This window comes from Prionailurus bengalensis, chromosome C1 (genome assembly GCF_016509475.1).
Source record: "Prionailurus bengalensis isolate Pbe53 chromosome C1, Fcat_Pben_1.1_paternal_pri, whole genome shotgun sequence".
NCBI lineage: Eukaryota > Metazoa > Chordata > Mammalia > Carnivora > Felidae > Prionailurus > Prionailurus bengalensis.
Genome location: NC_057345.1, coordinates 142,793,094 through 142,811,631, shown reverse-complemented (window position 1 = coordinate 142,811,631; position 18,538 = coordinate 142,793,094). Strand labels below are relative to the sequence as shown.

Genomic DNA, 18,538 nt, shown 5'->3' with positions numbered 1-18,538 from the left:
GCCTGCAGCTACTTTTAAGGGTAAATTTACCATTAACCAATTTGAATTAAGTCATGACCCACTTAAGATGCCATGTGCCTCTGTAAGAGGTGATGAACTCAATTAAATGACAGTTGTCTTTGTTCCTTCCCCGGGAAGACATCCAGGACACGTGGAAGGCCTGCTCACATTGCACATACCAGCATTTGAGAGAGAGTTATATGACCACGACACGCAGTTCCTTAAATGACTAATTAACTTGTATTTCCATTGTTTTTTTTTTTCTCTAAGTCTAATTACCTGTACACCGATAAAGCAAGGAAGATGCGAGACAAATACAAAGTGGTTCTTGACACTCCAGAATACAGAAAAGTACAGGAACTGAAGACACATCTGAGTGAGGTAAGGATGCTGAACCTATCACTATAAGTGACTTGTTCTTCCGGTGACTGTTTTTCCGGCAACTACACTAGGCAAAAAAATCTCCACTCTGCCTTTAATTACAGACATGTCCATCATGTCTAAGCAAGTCAACTGACCTCATTTTGCCTCAATTAACTGATTTTGTCCCCTTTTGATGAGGCTGTTGATACTTGACTACCTGTGACTAGGGTTGCTGAGAGTTCACATGATTTTATAAATTAGAAAGGTCTTCTGTCTTATGCTATTGTTGCAGTCTCCAAACTGAATTTATTTCAAAACTATCTCTTTAATCCCTGCTATTAGAAACTCTGAACACAGCACTGCCATTTGAAAAGTCTTATATGGTTCCCTGCTCTGCTGCTCACAACAAATTCCAAACTACTATGTTGTTTCATTTTCGGTTGGCACTGAGACTTCTGATTTATTATAAACAGTTGTGCATAGATATCTCATGCTCTCACCTGCATACTTGGTTCAGTGAGGGTTGGACCCCATCTTATTTAGTTGTGTATCCCATAGTGCCTTGCTGCCAGTGACTAAATGTGCTTTGTAAAGATCAGGGCATTTCACAAATGTAAATGGTTTTTCTTATTATAGATGAATTGGCTGTTCTCATTCAACTTTCAGTTTGTCTTGTGGCCTCATCAGACTTCACCGAGCTAAGCCACATGTTAGCGGTCAGGCCACTTCGTTGACTCCCCATTCTCAATAGTTCTGATGCTGCTAATTAGGAATCACTTATGCTCTTAGACCTTGAGATGTCCTGGCAAACCAAACGTTGCCCTCAGAGGAGGGGATGTGCAGCTTCCTACACTCCTAGTGAACTAGAGGCAGAGGATGATTAATTCTTTAGTTATTGCAAATGCTACATTGAGTGCATTTGCTTTCCTGCACTTTTCCAGGAATGCTTACGTTCTTCTGTCTCAGCAAAGTTGTGCTTCTCCACCCTGGCAGAGTATCATGATCACCTGGGAAATGTTTCTAAACTACCCTTGAGTGGGCTCTAACTCCTCAGCCTCACAGCAAACTTTCTGATTGTCTGTGTCTGGGCATCTGTATGCCTTTAGCTGCTCCAAAATGATTCTAACATGCAGTCAGTGTTGGAAACCACTGCTTTGAAGTATCCCATCTGTCCTCCAGCTACCACATAATAAAACATAGTTTGGTAACTTAAACTGCTTATTGGTATCTCTGAAATACCTTTATTTCTCTTGGCTGTTTGGATTCAGAATTATCTAAAACTTTAATTTCTCCTTTTCCTAATTCCTATTGGGATTTTCTGCATCTTATGCATCAACACTGAGGAAAAAGAATAGATATTCTTCAGTAGTTCATTTCCTCCCACACTTGCCTCACCAGAAGAATGACGTGGGAATGATAAAATATTGACCCACCTCTTCACTTTTTGAACGAGTTTGAGAAGGATTGGTGTTCATTCTTTGAATGTCTGGTAGAATTCATCAGTGAAGAATGAATTCATCAATGCAGAATTCATGCATGCTTTTGATCTTGGACTTTTGTTAGTTGGGAGGTTTTTGATTATTGATTCAATATCCTTACTAGTAATTGGTCTGTTTAGATTTTCTATTTTATCACGATTCAGTGTTGGTAGGTTGTATGCTTCTAGGAATTTATCCATTTCTTCTAGATTGTCCAATCTGTTGGTGCATAATTGTTTATAGTAGTCTCCTTTATACTTTGTATTTCTATGATATCAGTTAAAACCTCTTGTCTTTCATTTCTGATTTTGAGTTCTTCGTGAGTCTAGTGAAAGATTTGTCAATTTTGTTTATCTTTTCAAAGAACCAGCTCTTTCACTGATCTTTTCCATTATTTTTTTAGTTTGTATTTTATTCATTTCTTCCCTGATCTTTATTTCCTTCTTTCCACTAACTTTGGCCTTCATTTAGTCTTCTTTTTTTTTTTTATTTCCTTGAGGTGTAAAGTTAGGTTGTTTATTTGAGACTTTTCTTGTTTCTTAAGGTGGGTATATATTGTTATGAACTTTCCCATTACAACTGCACCCAGAGACACCTGGTTGGCTCAGTCAACTCTTGATTTCTGTTCAGGTCACGATCTCATGGTTCATGGGATCAAGCCCTGTGTTGGGCTCTGTGCTGATAGTGCAGAACTTGCTTGGGATTCTCTCTCTCCCTCTCTGTCTCTCCCTCTCTCTCTCAAAATAGATAAATTAACTTAAAAAAATGCATAAGTTTTGGTATGTTACATTTTCATTTGTCTCAAGATATTTTTTTTATTTCTCTTTTGATTTCTTCTTTGACCCATTGTCAAAGTTGTTGTTTTGTATCTGTTGTTGTTCAGTATATTATTTAATCCCTACGTATATGTGAATTTCCCAGATTTCTTCATGTAATTAATTTTTAGTTTTATTCCATTGTGGTTGGAAAAGATGCTTGACATGATTTCAGTCCCCTTAAATTTGAGACTTGTTTTGTGGCCTAGCATGCAATCTATCTTGAAAAATGTTCCATGTGCACTTGAGAAGAATGTATAATCTGTTGCTTTTGGATGGAATGTTCTGTAAATATCTGTTAAATCCATCTGGTCTACTGTACCATTTAAAGCCAATGTTTCCATATTTATTTTCTGTCTGGATGATCTATGCATTGAAGTAAGTGGGTATTAAAGTCCCCAAATATTATTGTATTGCTGTCTCTCTGTTTAGGTATGTTAATATATGCTTTATATATCTAGGTGCTTCTGTGTTGGGTGCATATTTACAAATGTTATATCTTCTTATTGGCCCCTTTATCGTTATGTAATGCTCATCTTTGTTTCTTATTGGTCTTTGTTTTAAAGTCTGTTTTGTCTCATGTAAGTATAGCTACTCCACTTTTCTTTTGGTTTCCATTTGCATGGCATATCTTCTTCTGTCCCTTCACTTTCAGTCTCTGTATGTCCTTACATATTAAGTGAGTCTCTTGTGGGCACCTGGATGCTTCAGTTGGTTAAGCATCTGACTCTTGATTTCGGCTCAAGTCGTGATCCCAGAGTGGTGGGATCAAGCTGCATGCCAGGCTCTGTCCTGAGCAGGGAGCACCTCCCCTGCTCACATGTGTGTGTACACACTCAACTCACACAAAAAAAATTAAAAAATAAATGAGTCTCTTTAAGCAGCATATAGATAGATCTTATTTATTTATTTTAAAGTTTATTTATTTTGAGAGAGAGTGAGAGGGAGAGACAAGCAGGGAGGGGCAGAAAAAGAGGAGACAGGGAGAATCCCAAGCAGGTTCTGCTCTGGGAATGTGGAGCCAGATGTGTGGCTCAGTCTCATGACCATGAAATCATGACCTGAGAAAAAATCAAGAGTCAGATGCTTAACCAGCTGAGCCATGCAGGCACCCCAGTAGGTCTTGTTTTTTAATCCATTCAGCCACTCTATATCTTTTGATTGGAGAATTTGGTCCATTTACATTTAAAGTAATTATTGATATGTATGTGCTTATTGCCATTTTATCAATTGTTTTCTGGCTGTTTTTATAGTCCCTCCTTCTCTCTTTCTTCTCATCTTGCTCTCTTCCTTTGTTCCTTTGTGGTTTGATTATTTCTTTTAACAGTATGCTTATTTTTCTTTCTTTTCATCTTTTGTGTGTTCCTTATAGGTTTTTGCTTTATGATTATCATGAGGCGACTTATAGCAACTTATATTTATAGCAGTCTATTTTAAGTTGATGACAACTTAAGTTTGATCTCATCGTAAAGGTCAACATTAGTACTTCCCATGTTTTATGTTTTTGATGTCACATTTTACGTTGTTGTTACATGTACCCCTTCCCAAATTGTAATCATAGTTATTTTTACTCCTTCTGTCTTTTAACCTTCATACTAGTTTTATAAATGATTAATTCACTGTATTTACCATATATTTACCTTTCCATTGAGATTTATTTTTCATGTGTTCTTATCACTAATTAACACCCTTTATTTTCAGTTTAAAGACGTCTCTTTAACATTTCCTATAAGGCTGCTTTTAATGGTGATGAACTCCTTTAGCTTTTGCTTGTCTAGAAAACTCTGTCTGTCCTTCATTTCTGAATGATAACTTTGCCAGGTAAAATATTCTTTCAGCACTTGAAATATATTGTGGCACTCCCTCTGGTCTACAAAGTTTCTGCTGACAAATCTGCTGATACTCTTATGGGGGTTCCATTGTATGTAACAAGTTGTTTTTCTCTTGCTTTTAATAGTTTCTTCTTGTCTTTAACTTTTGACATTTTAATTATCATGTGTCTTGGTGTGGGTTTCTTTGGGTTCTTCTAATTTGGAACTCTCTGAGCTTCCTAGATCTGGATGTGTGTTTTCTTCTCCAGGCTAGGAAAGTTGTCAGCCACTATTTTTTCAAATAAGATTTCTTTCCATTTCTCTCTCCTCCTTCTGGAAGCCCTATGATGTAACTTTTAGTCCATTCGATGCTGTCCCACAAGTCCCTAAGGCTATCTTCACTTTTTTTTTTTTTCATTCTTTTCTCTTTTTGCTGCTCTGATTAGGTGAATTCCACTGCCTTGTCTTTGAATTGACTGATTCTTTCTTCTGCTTTATCTAGTCTGTTGTTGAACCCCTATAGTATATTTTTCAGTTCAGTTATTATATTTTTCAGCTCTGTGACTTCTATTTGATACTTTCTTATATTTTCCATCTTTTTGCTGACATTCCCACTGTGTTCATTCATTCTTCTTTCCAATTTGGTGAGCATCTTTATGACTGTTAATTTAAACTCTTTATCAGGTAAATTATTTCCATTTTACTAAGTTGTTCTGGGTTTGTTTTTATTTTTTTAGTTTTATCTTGTTCTTTCATTTGAAATATATTTCTCTATTTCTTCATTTTGTTCAACTCTCTGTGTTAATTTCTATACAATAAATGAAGCAACTACCTTTCCCAGTCTTTAAGGAGTGGCTTCATGCTGGAAGTGAAACTTGTTATTCAATCATGTTTCATTTCTTGGTTGTCTCTCAAACCTTCATGCTTGGGCAAGTAGCCTATTATCTTTTTAATAGCTCCCAGTAGTTGAGGATGTGCTAACACCACCCAATGTCCCAAAGGGAAGGATCTTAGCATCTAGATTTAAGCTGCTTGGAAGCCAGACCCCCAGGCATCAACTTTTAAATATATGTAAATACATACAGTCCTAAGGGACTTCAAGCATAAACTCTGCTGGCCACCAGAGCCAGACAATCTGGAGTTGTCTCCTGGCTGGTGGTTATAGAAACTGGGACACCAGACAAGCATATACATTTTTTTCTAAATGAAACCAGCAAGCTGGAGCAAGGCAAAGGTAGAGAACCAATATGGCATCCACAACCTATGTTCCTTGTTAGCAGCTCTATAAGCTACTAAGTGTGTGTCAAACCTAAAATCTACCCCTCAGGCCAAAGATTCAGGAAAAGGAAAAAGGCCTTCTTCATAGAAAGACTAGGAGTATGCCTCAGTCTGTGCCCTTGGGGTGGTAACCTACCAAGAACTGTCTTTCTGATTGTCATAGTCCTGTGGGACCAGGAATGCAAGCCCCCCAGGCTACTAGTGCTAGGCAGTCAAGGGGTGTCCCCTGCTTGGCAGCTGCAAAACCCAGGCACCAGCTGTGTAAAAAGTTTCCCTCCAGGAGATGCTGGTGCTCTGAAGCACAGTGGAGGGTGAGCATAAAGATAGCACATGCCCTCTAAGATCTCTGAAAAGGATTATAGTCAGCTCTAAGATACATTTTTAGTTAGAAGCCTACTCCTCAAGCTATAGTCATGATGATTAGCTAACAAGTCTTTACTGAAAGAATGAGGTCCTGGGTCTGTTGTCTTTTGCTGTGCCTGGGGATGGTAGCTATTTAGGAACTTTTTCTCCATTGGTTAAAGTCCTATGAAACCAATAAGAGTAGGCCCTACCAGCCACTAGACCTAGATGGTATAGAGGTGTCTCCTGGCTGCAAAGATTAGGCTCCCAAAAAATGCTATGAGCTCCTTTCTGGGTGACCCTGCTTATAACAGTCCCATGGGACCAGAAACACAAGTTCCCCTGACCTTCAGGGCCAAGTGACCAAGAGGTGTCCTGAAAATGGTAGCCACAAATATTGGAATGAATGAAATCTTGTCATTTGCATGGACCTCAAGGGCATTATGCCAAGTGAAATAAGTCAGAGAAAGACAAATACCATATGACCTTTCTTATATGTGGAATCTAAAAAAAAAAAATTATATGTATATATATGTATATGTGTGTGTGTGTGTGTGTGTGTGTGTATATATATATATATATATATATATATATATATGTATAGTGGGCACCATAGGTGGGGAGAAGTGAAAGGGAGAAATTTAGTTTAAATAAACTGAATTAAAAAAAAATACTGATCCAAGCCACTATTCTGTATTTGGAAAATCTTCAGTAGAACCTATAAATCTGTTTTAATAAGGACTTTGGGATATTTTAGGATCAGGAAAATTTCATAAATATTGTCTGAGTAAAAAGTTTGATGGCAAAAGGAAGTTCAAGTTCTTGACTTTTGAATTGTCTTTGAGTTGTATAGACTTTTGACTTTTTATACATTGTAATACTAGGAAGCAGAGATATTGTCCCAAGAAGCATGAACAATGCATACCTAAGTATAGGAGAAAGAAAGGACAAAGAAAATTATAGAAATGGCATGGGAGAGTTGAATTTTTGTCCCAGATTTATTTCCCAGTTTGCCTCATTATATTAAATTCCTTCAACATTTATCAGAGGACTACTATCTTTCAGATCTTTTATCCAAACACATGGTGATTAAAAAAAAAAAAAAAGATACAGCTGAGCCCCTGCATTCCATGGGCTCATAATGTGTGAAAAGAAACAAACATCAATATGATAAATGATATCCTGTAGGGATAATCAAGACAGTATGGACTCTAGGAGCTTTCCAGGCAGATAAGAGTGGGGGAACATTCTAAGCAGAAAAGGCAGTATATGAAAATGGCCATCATCAGTTCAAAGAGACTGGAAACATAGGATAGAAGGCAGCTTATAAAGACTCCAGGGCTCTATCTTAATATTGGACTTGATGAAAAATCATTGAAGAATTACTTATGAGCATTAATAAAATCTTCTCAGATTTGTGAAAGATGAATACGCCATATGGAGTGGTCCAGTGGGAGACTTAGGAAGGTGTTTTAGGAGGCTCTTGAGGATGTGTAGAGAAGAAATGATAAAGGAGGCTGAACTAGGGCACTGGCTGTGAGAAAGGAGAAAGTGGATCAGACTTAAAGGATATCACAAAGTTAGGAGCCCAGGATTCATGACCATTTATTGTGGGAATAAGGGAGAAGTTTAAGATGACTCCTCAAGTTTCTGTCCTACATGATAGAGATCAAGGAGCCATTTAGCAAAGTAGAGAAAACAGGTGAAGAAGCAGGTAGGGGCTGGAGATGGTAATATAAAGAATGCCACATTGAACATGGTAAGTTCAGGACATTGTTGAAAATTTGGGTCTGGCTCAGGAAAAATAATGGATATATAGATTTAGAAATCCTCAATCTCAAATTGATGATTGAGGTCATAGATACAAATGAGGTTATGCATGGAAAATACATAGGGTGAAAGAGGCCAACCCTGACTCCAGCTAGTGGCAGCTAGGGCAGAACCATAGAAGGAAGCCAAGGAGTGCCTTGAAAGATAGGAGGCCACTTAGAATGCTGGAGGCAGAAAAGAACACTTTCGGGAATGAAACTGCTGAGCAGTTTTAGTTGCTACAGAGAACTGTTTCTGTATTTGGCAGTCGTAAAGTTTTTGGTAGACCTAATAAGAATGACTTCATTGGCGTGTTTGGGTGGAAGCCAAACTGTTGCCTTGAGAAATTAATCAAAAGAAAAAGAAGAAATACATGGTATTTCTCGGCTGTGAAAGGCAGAAACAAGGTCGTCAGTAGAGATTGGAAAAGGCTTAGTGAAAGGGAAGGGACTGGAATTTGTTAGCAGATGAAGGGGGAGGGCTGGAGAAACAGGAAGGTTGAAGGTGTAGAGGGGAAGGGTATAATTAATTGCTAGCACAGGCTTCTAGAACGGAACAGGCGAGCATAGGACCAAGAACACAGTAGGAGGCTTGAATCTCGAGCAGGTTATAGAATGTCTTATTTTGATACGAGGGAAAAAGAAAAGGAGGGCTAGGGAGGTAAATTGGTTTATTGGGCAGAAACTGAGATTGTTGCAGTGGGGCAGGCCCTGATTTCTTTATGAAGTAGGTAGTAAAGGCGTCTCTCAGCAGAGAACATAATGTGTCAATGAAGCAGAAATAACGGTAATGACTTTTATGTCCAGCTGGTGTACAGAGCTGCAGGCAAAAAGCAGAAGTCTATCTTCACCTCAGTTCCTGATACGCCTGATCTTTTAAGAGCCAAGCGAGGACAGAAGCTTCAGAGTCAGGTAAGATTCATAAACCTACAGCGCTGGCAGCACAGGGGGTGGTTATGTGTGGCTGACCACTCCAGGTCAGTGCAGCCCCTCACACTTGGTTGTCCTTGATAAAGCCTAATGGCCCTTAACTTCAAGAAGTAGTTTTCTTTTGGGCCATCATAACTGTGGTTGTGTTTTACATAAACAAGTAATCCCATGTCTACTTTTCTAAGTTCTATGCAACTTTTGTTATTGGATGAGTGATCTATGGACTAAACTGCTTGATTCATTCAGTAGGACCTATCCGATGTTCATGACAAATGAAACCACAGTGTATGCATTCAGATGAAAATGGGGAAAGAATGTGTTGAAGGCTTTGCCAGAACCTTCTCATTCTCCCCTTGGCATTCTTTATCACGGGGATTTAGATTGGGCCACACCCAACAGTAAGGGTATTAGGTAACTATCATGTTGTACACATATTTCCAAATGTGAAACACAGAAATAAAAGAACAGAAATACATATGATAAATAAAAAACCAGGACAACAATAGGTAGACATGGCCCTTCCATTTAGTGGGTAGAAATGAGTGAAAATAACTGGATGCTAAATAATGAATGTTTTATCTCTATCACATCTGATCCCTATTCTCTGATTAGTATCTGTATGTTGAACTTGCCACCAAAGAAAGACCCCATCACCATGCTGGAAACCAGACCAAAGCCTTGAAGCACGCTAAAGACGTAAAGGACATGGTCAGTGAGGTAAGTTGGGAATTTGGCACCAAAGCGCACTGGGTTAAAGAAAAAAAAAAAAAGTATTCCCTTAAAACCTTCACTTGCTGCCTCTGATCAGAGAGCACACTTCTATAATTGTGCTCAGCAGCATTAAAACACGGAAGGTAAGCTATTCTCTTATTGAGCCTGATACAGCATGTGTCTAGGCTGGATCTGTGATGTGGTTATGAACTGGGAAGGATAAAAACACTTGAACTTACATTTGTCTCTTTTTTCCATCTTTATGTCTTAGAACAAGTACAAGATTCAGTATGAAAAGATGAAGGACAAGTACACCCCCGTTCCAGATACGCCAATCCTCATCAGAGCCAAGAAGGCCTACTGGAATGCCAGTGATGTATGCATCCCTTTCTTCTTTTCTTCTGTTATGACAGGGACAGCCCAGGTCATCGTACCTAAGAAACAGAAGATATTACAGTCATCCATACTTCAAAGACCTGGCCCACAACATGGGTCATGAGAACAACAACACTGAAACCACAAAAGGGCATAACTAGTATCAGTCAGGCACAGTACTTAAGAATAATGCTGAGAGATGCTAAAAGCCTGTTGTTCTTCTTGCCCTTCTGGACAAAACTATGACCTTTTCTAATAATTCTCTGGTAGAATTTTCAGGGATACTTGACAACTAATTGTTACTTATCCATAGTGTCATGGTCTTGGAATCAGCCAAACATGGTTTCAAATCCTGTTGCTGTCACTTGCCCGCTGTATGACTCTATGTTATTTACTTAGTTTCTCTGAGACTCTGTTTTCTTATATGTGAAATGAGGATAATTAGACAAAACAAGGTAATGTACATAATATTCCTGGTGCAGTGCTGGGCTCTTAGTTGACACTCAGAAAACGTTTGTTCCCTTTCTTCTCTTGACCACCTAAGTCATGAGAATGACACATTCATTAGAATTAGGACAGATTTTCATTTCCCATGCCACATGATCAAGGACGTGACTAGCTTTTAATGGTAATGGGATTACCTGTTAATAAAGATAGGAAATTAATCAGCTCAACGTAGGTAACCTGTTCTTATCAGTTTTGTATCTCAGAGCCCATCTGCAAATGCATTGCACCCATTACCAGAACCAGAATCCTGGAGGATTGGGCATATTGGGACATAAACTCAGGCAAAATCTCAAGCAACCCTATAAGCCCTCAATTTAAGAATATTGCTCTAGGATTTCAAGGCATCTTAAAGTCATTACAGTGATCTCTAAACAGAAATGTGAAAGGATACAGCAAATTGAAACAATATCTCAGTTCATTTAGAGCTGAAAGGAGTTTGCTAACTGGACTAGCCCCTTGGCTCCTGACCCTTTGGGATACCTCAGGTCCCACCCTGGTGTACAGTTGCACAAGATCCAATGGCCTGATAAATGGGCTGAGCATCTAATGCCAGCATCTCCTAAAACACCCAAAGTAATTAGCATGCTCTTCACTAAAGGTAAAATGCCCATAGAAGTGGCCTAGGTGTTGCTCAGCCCTGCAGCGTACCAACATACCAAGGCACTGGTTTTACACTCTAGGGGTCCAGGGGCAGAACATTTTGCTTAAAATATAAGCTAAGAAAGTCATATACTACCTTCAAAATCTATCCCCTAGGGTATTTTTAGTCGTCTTGTGACATCCTCATCTTTATCACTTCAATGTTAGCTGTTGAATATGAATTTGAACAAACCTACTCTACATCACCACTCTCTGGGAGTGGTCGCAGAGTGAAATTGGCCCCCGGTGCTCATTATGCCCCAAATGGACAGCCCACCCCTAGAACTTTCTCATACCAATGCTGATAACTCTAACCTTTAAAACAGTCCAGTGTAACCAGGGTTGTATCTGGAATTGAGTTTGGCTTATGTATAGGTGGCTGTCCCCGCAAGTAGAGCTAAGCAATTTTATGAGATCTGAAAACTAAAGTTACAATGTCAGGAGAAAAGTCATCTTCAATTACGTATTTGCTCAGCTACCCCAAAAGAAAACACTTACTTGAGATTGAAAACAGACTACTTAGAGAAGTACCCATCTTGTGTAAATGGGATGAATCTTGTGTGATATTCTTAGGTTTAAGTCAAGAGATGTTGACAGATCAAGATTATAATATAGCACAAAGATCAAGATTATACCACAAAGATCAAGATTATAAAATAAAATTTTAAGACTGCCTCATGGAGAAGGCATTTTAATACTAAGAGAAACTAAATCTTTCTCCTCTTTCCACGTACATTAGTAAGTCTTGGGCTCAACAAGGCTGTTTTCTTTTTTCCTCCTCCAAATTAGCTTTTTGTTTGTTTCAGATTTTTTTTTTATGAAATTTATTGACAAATTGGTTTCCATACAACACCCAGTGCTCATCCCAAAAGGTGCCCTCCTCAATACCCATCACCCACCCTCTCCTCCCTCCCACCCCCCATCAACCCTCAGTTTGTTCTCAGTTTTTAACAGTCTCTTATGCTTTGGCTCTCTCCCATTCTAACCTCTTTTTTTTTTTTTTCCTTCCCCTCCCCCATGGGTTCCTGTTAAGTTTCTCAGGATCCACATAAGAGTGAAACCATATGGTATCTGTCTTTCTCTGTATGGCTTATTTCACTTAGCATCACACTCTCCAGTTCCATCCACGTTGCTACAAAAGGCCATATTTCATTTTTTCTCATTGCCACGTAATATTCCATTGTGTTTATAAACCACAATTTCTTTATCCATTCATCAGTTGATGGACATTTAGGCTCTTTCCATAATTTGGCTATTGTTGAGAGTGCTGCTATGGACACTGGGGTACAAGTGGCCCTATGCATCAGTGCTCCTGTATCCCTTGGATAAATTCCTAGCAGTGCTATTGCTGGGTCATAGGGTAGGTCTATTTTTAATTTTCTGAGGAACCTCCACACTGCTTTCCAGAGCGGCTGCACCAATTTGCATTCCCACCAACAGTGCAAGAGGGTTCCCGTTTCTCCACATCCTCTCCAGCATCTATAGTCTCCTGATTTGTTCATTTTGGCCACTCTGACTGGCGTGAGGTGATACCTGAGTGTGGTTTTGATTTGCATTTCCCTGATAAGGAGCGACGCTGAACATCTTTTCATGTGCCTGTTGGCCATCCGGATGTCTTCTTTAGAGAAGTGTCTATTCATGTTTTCTGCCCATTTCTTCACTGGGTTATTTGTTTTTCGGGTGTGGAGTTTGGTGAGCTCTTTATAGATTTTGGATACTAGCCCTTTGTCCGATATGTCATTTGCGAATATCTTTTCCCATTCCGTTGGTTGCCTTTTAGTTTTGTTGGTTGTTTCCTTTGCTGTGCAGAAGCTTTTTATCTTCATAAGGTCCCAGTAATTCACTTTTGCTTTTAATTCCCTTGCCTTTGGGGATGTGTCGAGTAAGAGATTGCTACGGCTGAGGTCAGAGAGGTCTTTTCCTGCTTTCTCCTCTAAGGTTTTGATGGTTTCCTGTCTCACATTTAGGTCCTTTATCCATTTTGAGTTTATTTTTGTGAATGGTGTGAGAAAGTGGTCTAGTTTCAACCTTCTGCATGTTGCTGTCCAGTTCTCCCAGCACCATTTGTTAAAGAGGCTGTCTTTTTTCCATTGGATGTTCTTTCCTGCTTTGTCAAAGATGAGTTGGCCATACGTTTGTGGGTCTAGTTCTGGGGTTTCTATTCTATTCCATTGGTCTATGTGTCTGTTTTTGTGCCATTGTTTCAGATTTAAATAAACTTCTTAAGTAGTTTTAGTTTTACAGAAAAGTTGCAGTGATAGTACAGAGAGTTCCCATATACCCTACATCCATTTTCCTCCCTTGTTAATTAATGCCTTACATTACCATTGTACATTTGTCACAACCAATGAATCCATATTGATATGTTATCATTAACTAAACTCTATACTCTATTCAGGTTTCACTTTTTTTTTTCCCAATGTCCTTTTTCTCTTCCAGGATGTGAAAATGAGCTTTTTAATCTCTCCTAAATTTATTCAAGAGAGAAGACTCAAGAGAGTTCAAGCTGAAAATAACTCAATTATTTAATTTGGTAGTTTTTTTTTTTTTTTTTTTTACAGTCCGTGTGCTTTTTCTCTTTCCAGCTACGCTACAAAGAAACCTTTCAAAAGACCAAAGGAAAATACCACACTGTGAAGGATGCTCTGGACATTGTTTATCATCGCAAAGTCACAGATGACATTAGTAAAGTATGTCCCTACTATTTCTACTTGTGTTGGGCTTAGTAATCTACCATCTTTTTTTTTTTTAAGTATTCTTCCTTTCTTAAAACTCTCTAGAGAAAAGTAGGCTTTTTTACATTAAAGTTGGGTAAGACTTTATAGCTGTCTTTGTGCTTTTACCATAGGTGAAATACAAGGAGAACTACATGAGTCAGTTGGGGATCTGGAGGTCCATTCCTGATCGCCCAGAGCATTTCCACCATCGGGCAGTTACTGATGCAGTCAGTGATGTGAGTTTTAAAATCTTCTGTTTTTACATATAAATTCATATTCCCGTGTGACTTATAAAATTAAACACTGAATAAAAATTGAACACTTGGCTAGATTTTAGATCTTCTATATGGATGTTTAAATCCTAAAACTCCTTGCTAAATAACTGAACTTTAACTTAGGAGAGAGAAATCTATATTCAAATTTATAAACCTACCTGCATAATATCATATTACATGACTGGAAGTGATACGCTTCATTTAAGAAATAGCGTATTTTTGATCTTTTGATGAACAACTTCATGAATCAATGAAGACACATAACAATGCTCATCAGGAAAGAAATTTCAGCTCTCTCTCTGAAAATACAGCTGCTGAGGTAATATACTTTCTAGGAAAATATGCCCATTTATTTTGAACTGCTTTAATTAGTATTAAAAAATAAAATCTCCATGTAGAACAATACACCATAAAATGAGCAGAAATCAGTATTAGTAGAAACTTCTGTTAAATAATTGCCTTAATACTTGAATATACGTCAGCAGTCAGAGCTGCTATTTGGCCTACCTGTATTGACCATAACCTACTACTGTTTGGAGACAGGTTCGTAAAATTCTTTGATGATGTTCTTCTCCCAGGTAAAATATAAAGAAGATCTGACCTGGCTTAAGGGCATTGGTTGCTATGCCTATGATACCCCCGACTTCACTCTGGCTGAAAAGAACAAGACTCTCTATAGCAAGGTATGTCTACTCAAGTATAAGAGCCACCTGCATGTAACATATTCCAGTGCCCACAGAGAGAATTAGTACCGAAGAAACAACTTTTCATATGTCCATCCCTGTTCTGTTTCTAGACCCTATAGCTAGAGTGCATAGTGAATTGTTCACTCTGCTTAGGAAGTTTCTTCGTACTGACTTCACTGACTGTAGTCGCCATTTATTTGTATCATTTATTTGAATTTGATAAAAAGTCATCTCAGTATAACTCCTCATGGCCCTTTCAGAATTCCCTCCCTATTACTGTGTCTCTGAGTGACTTACCTTGTTAGAGTTGACAGTTGATATGTTAGCAAATATAAAGTGGGGTTATTTTAATCCACAAATCTGATGTGTGACTTGAAGCAAATAACTTGGTTTTTCTGTCCTCATTTTCCTATTTACAAAATAAAGCAGTTGGACTAGCTTCCTCTGAATTCTAAAATAGGAGTCAACAAATTTTTCTGAAAAGTGCCAGATAATAAATATTTTAGATGTTATGGACCACGTTCTGTCACATAGTCTTTGTTATAATTCCCTAAAATTATTAAAAAAAATATTTTTAGTTCATGGGGTCATTTCAAAGCAGATGGTGATTTAGATGTTAGCTCACCTCTGCTTTAAAGTATTATGATTATCTGATTAATTACTGGAAAATAATTTCAAATTAATGGATTAAAAATGCCCTCAAGTTCACCTGGAGTAAAATAAAATAAAATAATAATCAGTATAATATATAGAAACAAAGAAGAAACTAATTTGTATTTTTGCCTAGAATGGAAGATGGATTTGACATCCATTCAATAAAGTATGTCTTGGGGGGCTAGTGTTTAGGGTTTCCATGTGGGTATACTTTTCATTGCCTTAGGAGACAAAGTAAGTGTTCAGTAACTGCTTGTTAGCCTCCACTGAATAAATTGTCTCAGTTGTATGATAAAATAAATGACATGTCTTGTTCTTAAGGTAATCACAGCCTGCTATCAAGTAACCATGTTCTGTTTTCTCTAGTATAAGTACAAAGAGGTATTTGAAAGGACAAAGTCAGATTTCAAGTATGAAGCAGATTGTCCAATCAATAAGCATTTCAAGTATGCAACTCAATTGATGAATGAGGTATGTATGACATTATCCAGTTCAACCTATTCAGTTCCCTTAAGAAGTCTATAGAGTTATTTGATTGAAGCCCAATACATAAAATGACAGGAAAGTCAATTTAAATATTGATTCAAGATAAAGATTTGGGCTCTTATAATGTCACCATCTGATGGCCTCTGCCAAAAGCAGAGGGAAGAAACTGTCCAGTAAATAAAACAAGTGAAGGAACTGTCCAGAGTGGTGTAAGGGTCCCACAGCCATCATTGCCTCTGTTCACACTAGCATAGGGCAGCACAGCCCTTTAGGTGACAAGAGGAAGGAGGTCAAGGATTTTGTTGACTAACAGCTGAACTCCTTTAAAAATGACATTGTGGAGTGTTGGGAGACCCAGAAGCTCAAGGTTCATTTGGAGTCCCTTACCAAGGCACAGAAATGGCAGTGGTTGAAATAACTACCCCTAAAGGGATAGTTGTGATTCATGCATTCAAATGTAGTGCCATTTGTTACTCATATTGGTGCAGAGAAGTATCCATTTGCACCCAAATCTTTTCTGGAACTGTTGTAGCAATAATTTAAATTTAGCTTAAAATGGCCAAAAATGAGCAAGCTATGAGTTAACTTATGTTTGGATGGCTTTATATTTAATTTCCTATCTTTGGATTTTCCATGGATTTATGTAAATTAAAAAACAATTTTAGAAAATTAGTAAAATGTATCTAACAATGAAAATGTAGCCAATAGTATATTTATTTCAATATATGAATCTTGTGTTGTTTCTGTTATTTTTAAATTTGATATCGTTTATTTTCAGTAGATTTCCAGGCAAGATGACTGAAGAATTACTGCAATAGCTTCCTAGGAAGACAGTATTGATATATTTTCTTTCTGTTTTCATAATTTGCAAAAGATTTCCAGGGTCTCTTTTATAATCAAATTCACTACCATTAGAAGACTGGTAGAATTTGCCCATGAATATGCTTTTTTGATTCTCACAGCCTTAGATAGTAAACCTGTAGTTCATCAGTGCCTTACTTAAGATGCCACAAAACCTAACATTGCTAATGGCATCATATTTAAAGATGGAAGATGTTTACGCACAAGGTAGTCCAATTTTGCTGTCATCAGTCATATCTATCCCAAGCCCCAGCCTTCTCTAGGTGATCTTCACTTGACTCTCTTTGCCTCCATGTTGTTACTACCCTGGATGCCTTAGGAGCCCACCTCTAGAAATGACCTATTTCTGGTTCTCTGGAGTGTTTATCTTGGGACATTTCTGTGTAGCCTTGAAGTTGTACTCTTGCTATAATTTGATATGATGTTTGAGCAGAAAAAATACAGAGCTGATTATGAGCAGCGGAAAGATAAATACCACCTGGTAGTCGATGAGCCTAGACATCTGCTGGCTAAGATCGCAGGCGACCAGATAAGTCAGGTACTGTGATGGGGCTGGCTGGACAGCCCAGGCAGGACTGTGCTCCAGATTTCTCATGAGATGTCGTTCCGTCTGCTGCAAGGATGTCATAGGTTCTGCCTATGATATTGGGATGTTCTGTTTCAAATATCTGTCTAGCCACCCAAAGAGCCCATGAGCTATTTGAGTGTGCCAGTCCATGCTCTGTGTCCTCACATATGCTGTGGTGAAGATAAAAAGAAAAGCTGGGGCCCCTCACCTTTATTTTTCTGGAGGGTCTAATTGTAAGCTGCAAATTGAGTTGCCAAAGCAAAAACAAAGACAAAAATTCATGGAAGGAAAGAAGACAGAACATCGTCGTGGAGTTTTCTACTCCAACGATGTCTTCTTTTCTTGTAAGGCAATGCTAGCGGGATGAGCTATCTTACCTCCCATTCACAAGGACTGCGGATGCTCAACTGCAAGTATTGCAGTCGTTCTACTTGGCAGTGTAATGGGTTTAGTGTCTTCACCCACATGTATATTTGAGTACATAAAGTGTGCGTGCCTACATCTCTTCACTCAGAAGTGATTGGGATATAGAGCCATGCTCTTTTCTGTCTTCATAAGTCTCTTCTGTGCTTCACTGCTCTTTGCATGAACAGAGAAAATATAAATCTAGTGCCAAGATGCTTCTGAAACAAGGATGTAATGAAATTCTGCGTCCAGATATGTTGACTGCCCTCTACAACACACTCATGTGGAGCCAGGTAATGTTTGATAATGATGTGAAGAAGAGATTGAGAGGCCTTGAAGGCGTTCACTTTTACCCTTCCCTTGATTTCCTTCCCCGGCTCCCTGCCCAAACTGGTTTCGTGTGATTAAGCTGCATAAATATTCACTCTTTATAAATGAACTCTGGCTTGGCCAAGAGTGATGATGCAGCAGCCATCATCTGTACATCATCTAGTAACTCCTAGTAAGATTAACTGAGACTTTTTTAAACTTTATTTCTAAATTGGTGTAACTTTAATTTCAATTTTTTAAATATTTTCCCCAAGAAATGGGTTCCTGGGGCGCCTGGGTGGCTCAGTTGGTTAAGCATCCGACTTCAGCTCAGGTCACGATCTCGCGGTCTGTGAGTTCGAGCCCCGCGTTGGGCTCTGTGCTAACAGCTCAGAGTCTGGAGCCTGCTTCCGATTCTGTGTCTCCCTCTCTCTCTGACCCTCCCCCATTCATGCTCTGTCTCTCTCTGTTTCAAAAATAAATAAACTTAAAAAAAAAATTTAAAAAAAAAGAAATGGGT

The 18,538-nt window shown here is 38.4% G+C and overlaps 1 protein-coding gene across 29 annotated transcripts in view; it reads left to right on the top strand.

The window, feature by feature from the left end:
• NEB (nebulin) overlaps positions 1 to 18,538 on the top strand; it is a 222,045-nt gene that overhangs the window by 162,473 nt on the left and 41,034 nt on the right. For 27 of the 29 annotated variants that reach the window (XM_043576703.1, XM_043576705.1, XM_043576688.1 and 24 more), the window contains 9 exons: positions 271 to 381; positions 8,703 to 8,807; positions 9,438 to 9,542; positions 9,808 to 9,912; positions 13,643 to 13,747; positions 13,906 to 14,010; positions 14,628 to 14,732; positions 15,756 to 15,860; positions 17,170 to 17,274. In XM_043576703.1, the coding sequence (XP_043432638.1) occupies positions 271 to 381; positions 8,703 to 8,807; positions 9,438 to 9,542; positions 9,808 to 9,912; positions 13,643 to 13,747; positions 13,906 to 14,010; positions 14,628 to 14,732; positions 15,756 to 15,860; positions 17,170 to 17,274 (951 nt within the window). Of the gene's footprint in view, positions 1 to 270; positions 382 to 8,702; positions 8,808 to 9,437; positions 9,543 to 9,807; positions 9,913 to 13,642; positions 13,748 to 13,905; positions 14,011 to 14,627; positions 14,733 to 15,755; positions 15,861 to 17,169; positions 17,275 to 17,897; positions 18,003 to 18,538 lie in introns of all 29 variants that reach the window. The other 2 variants (XM_043576709.1, XM_043576679.1) reach the window with 2 other exon arrangements.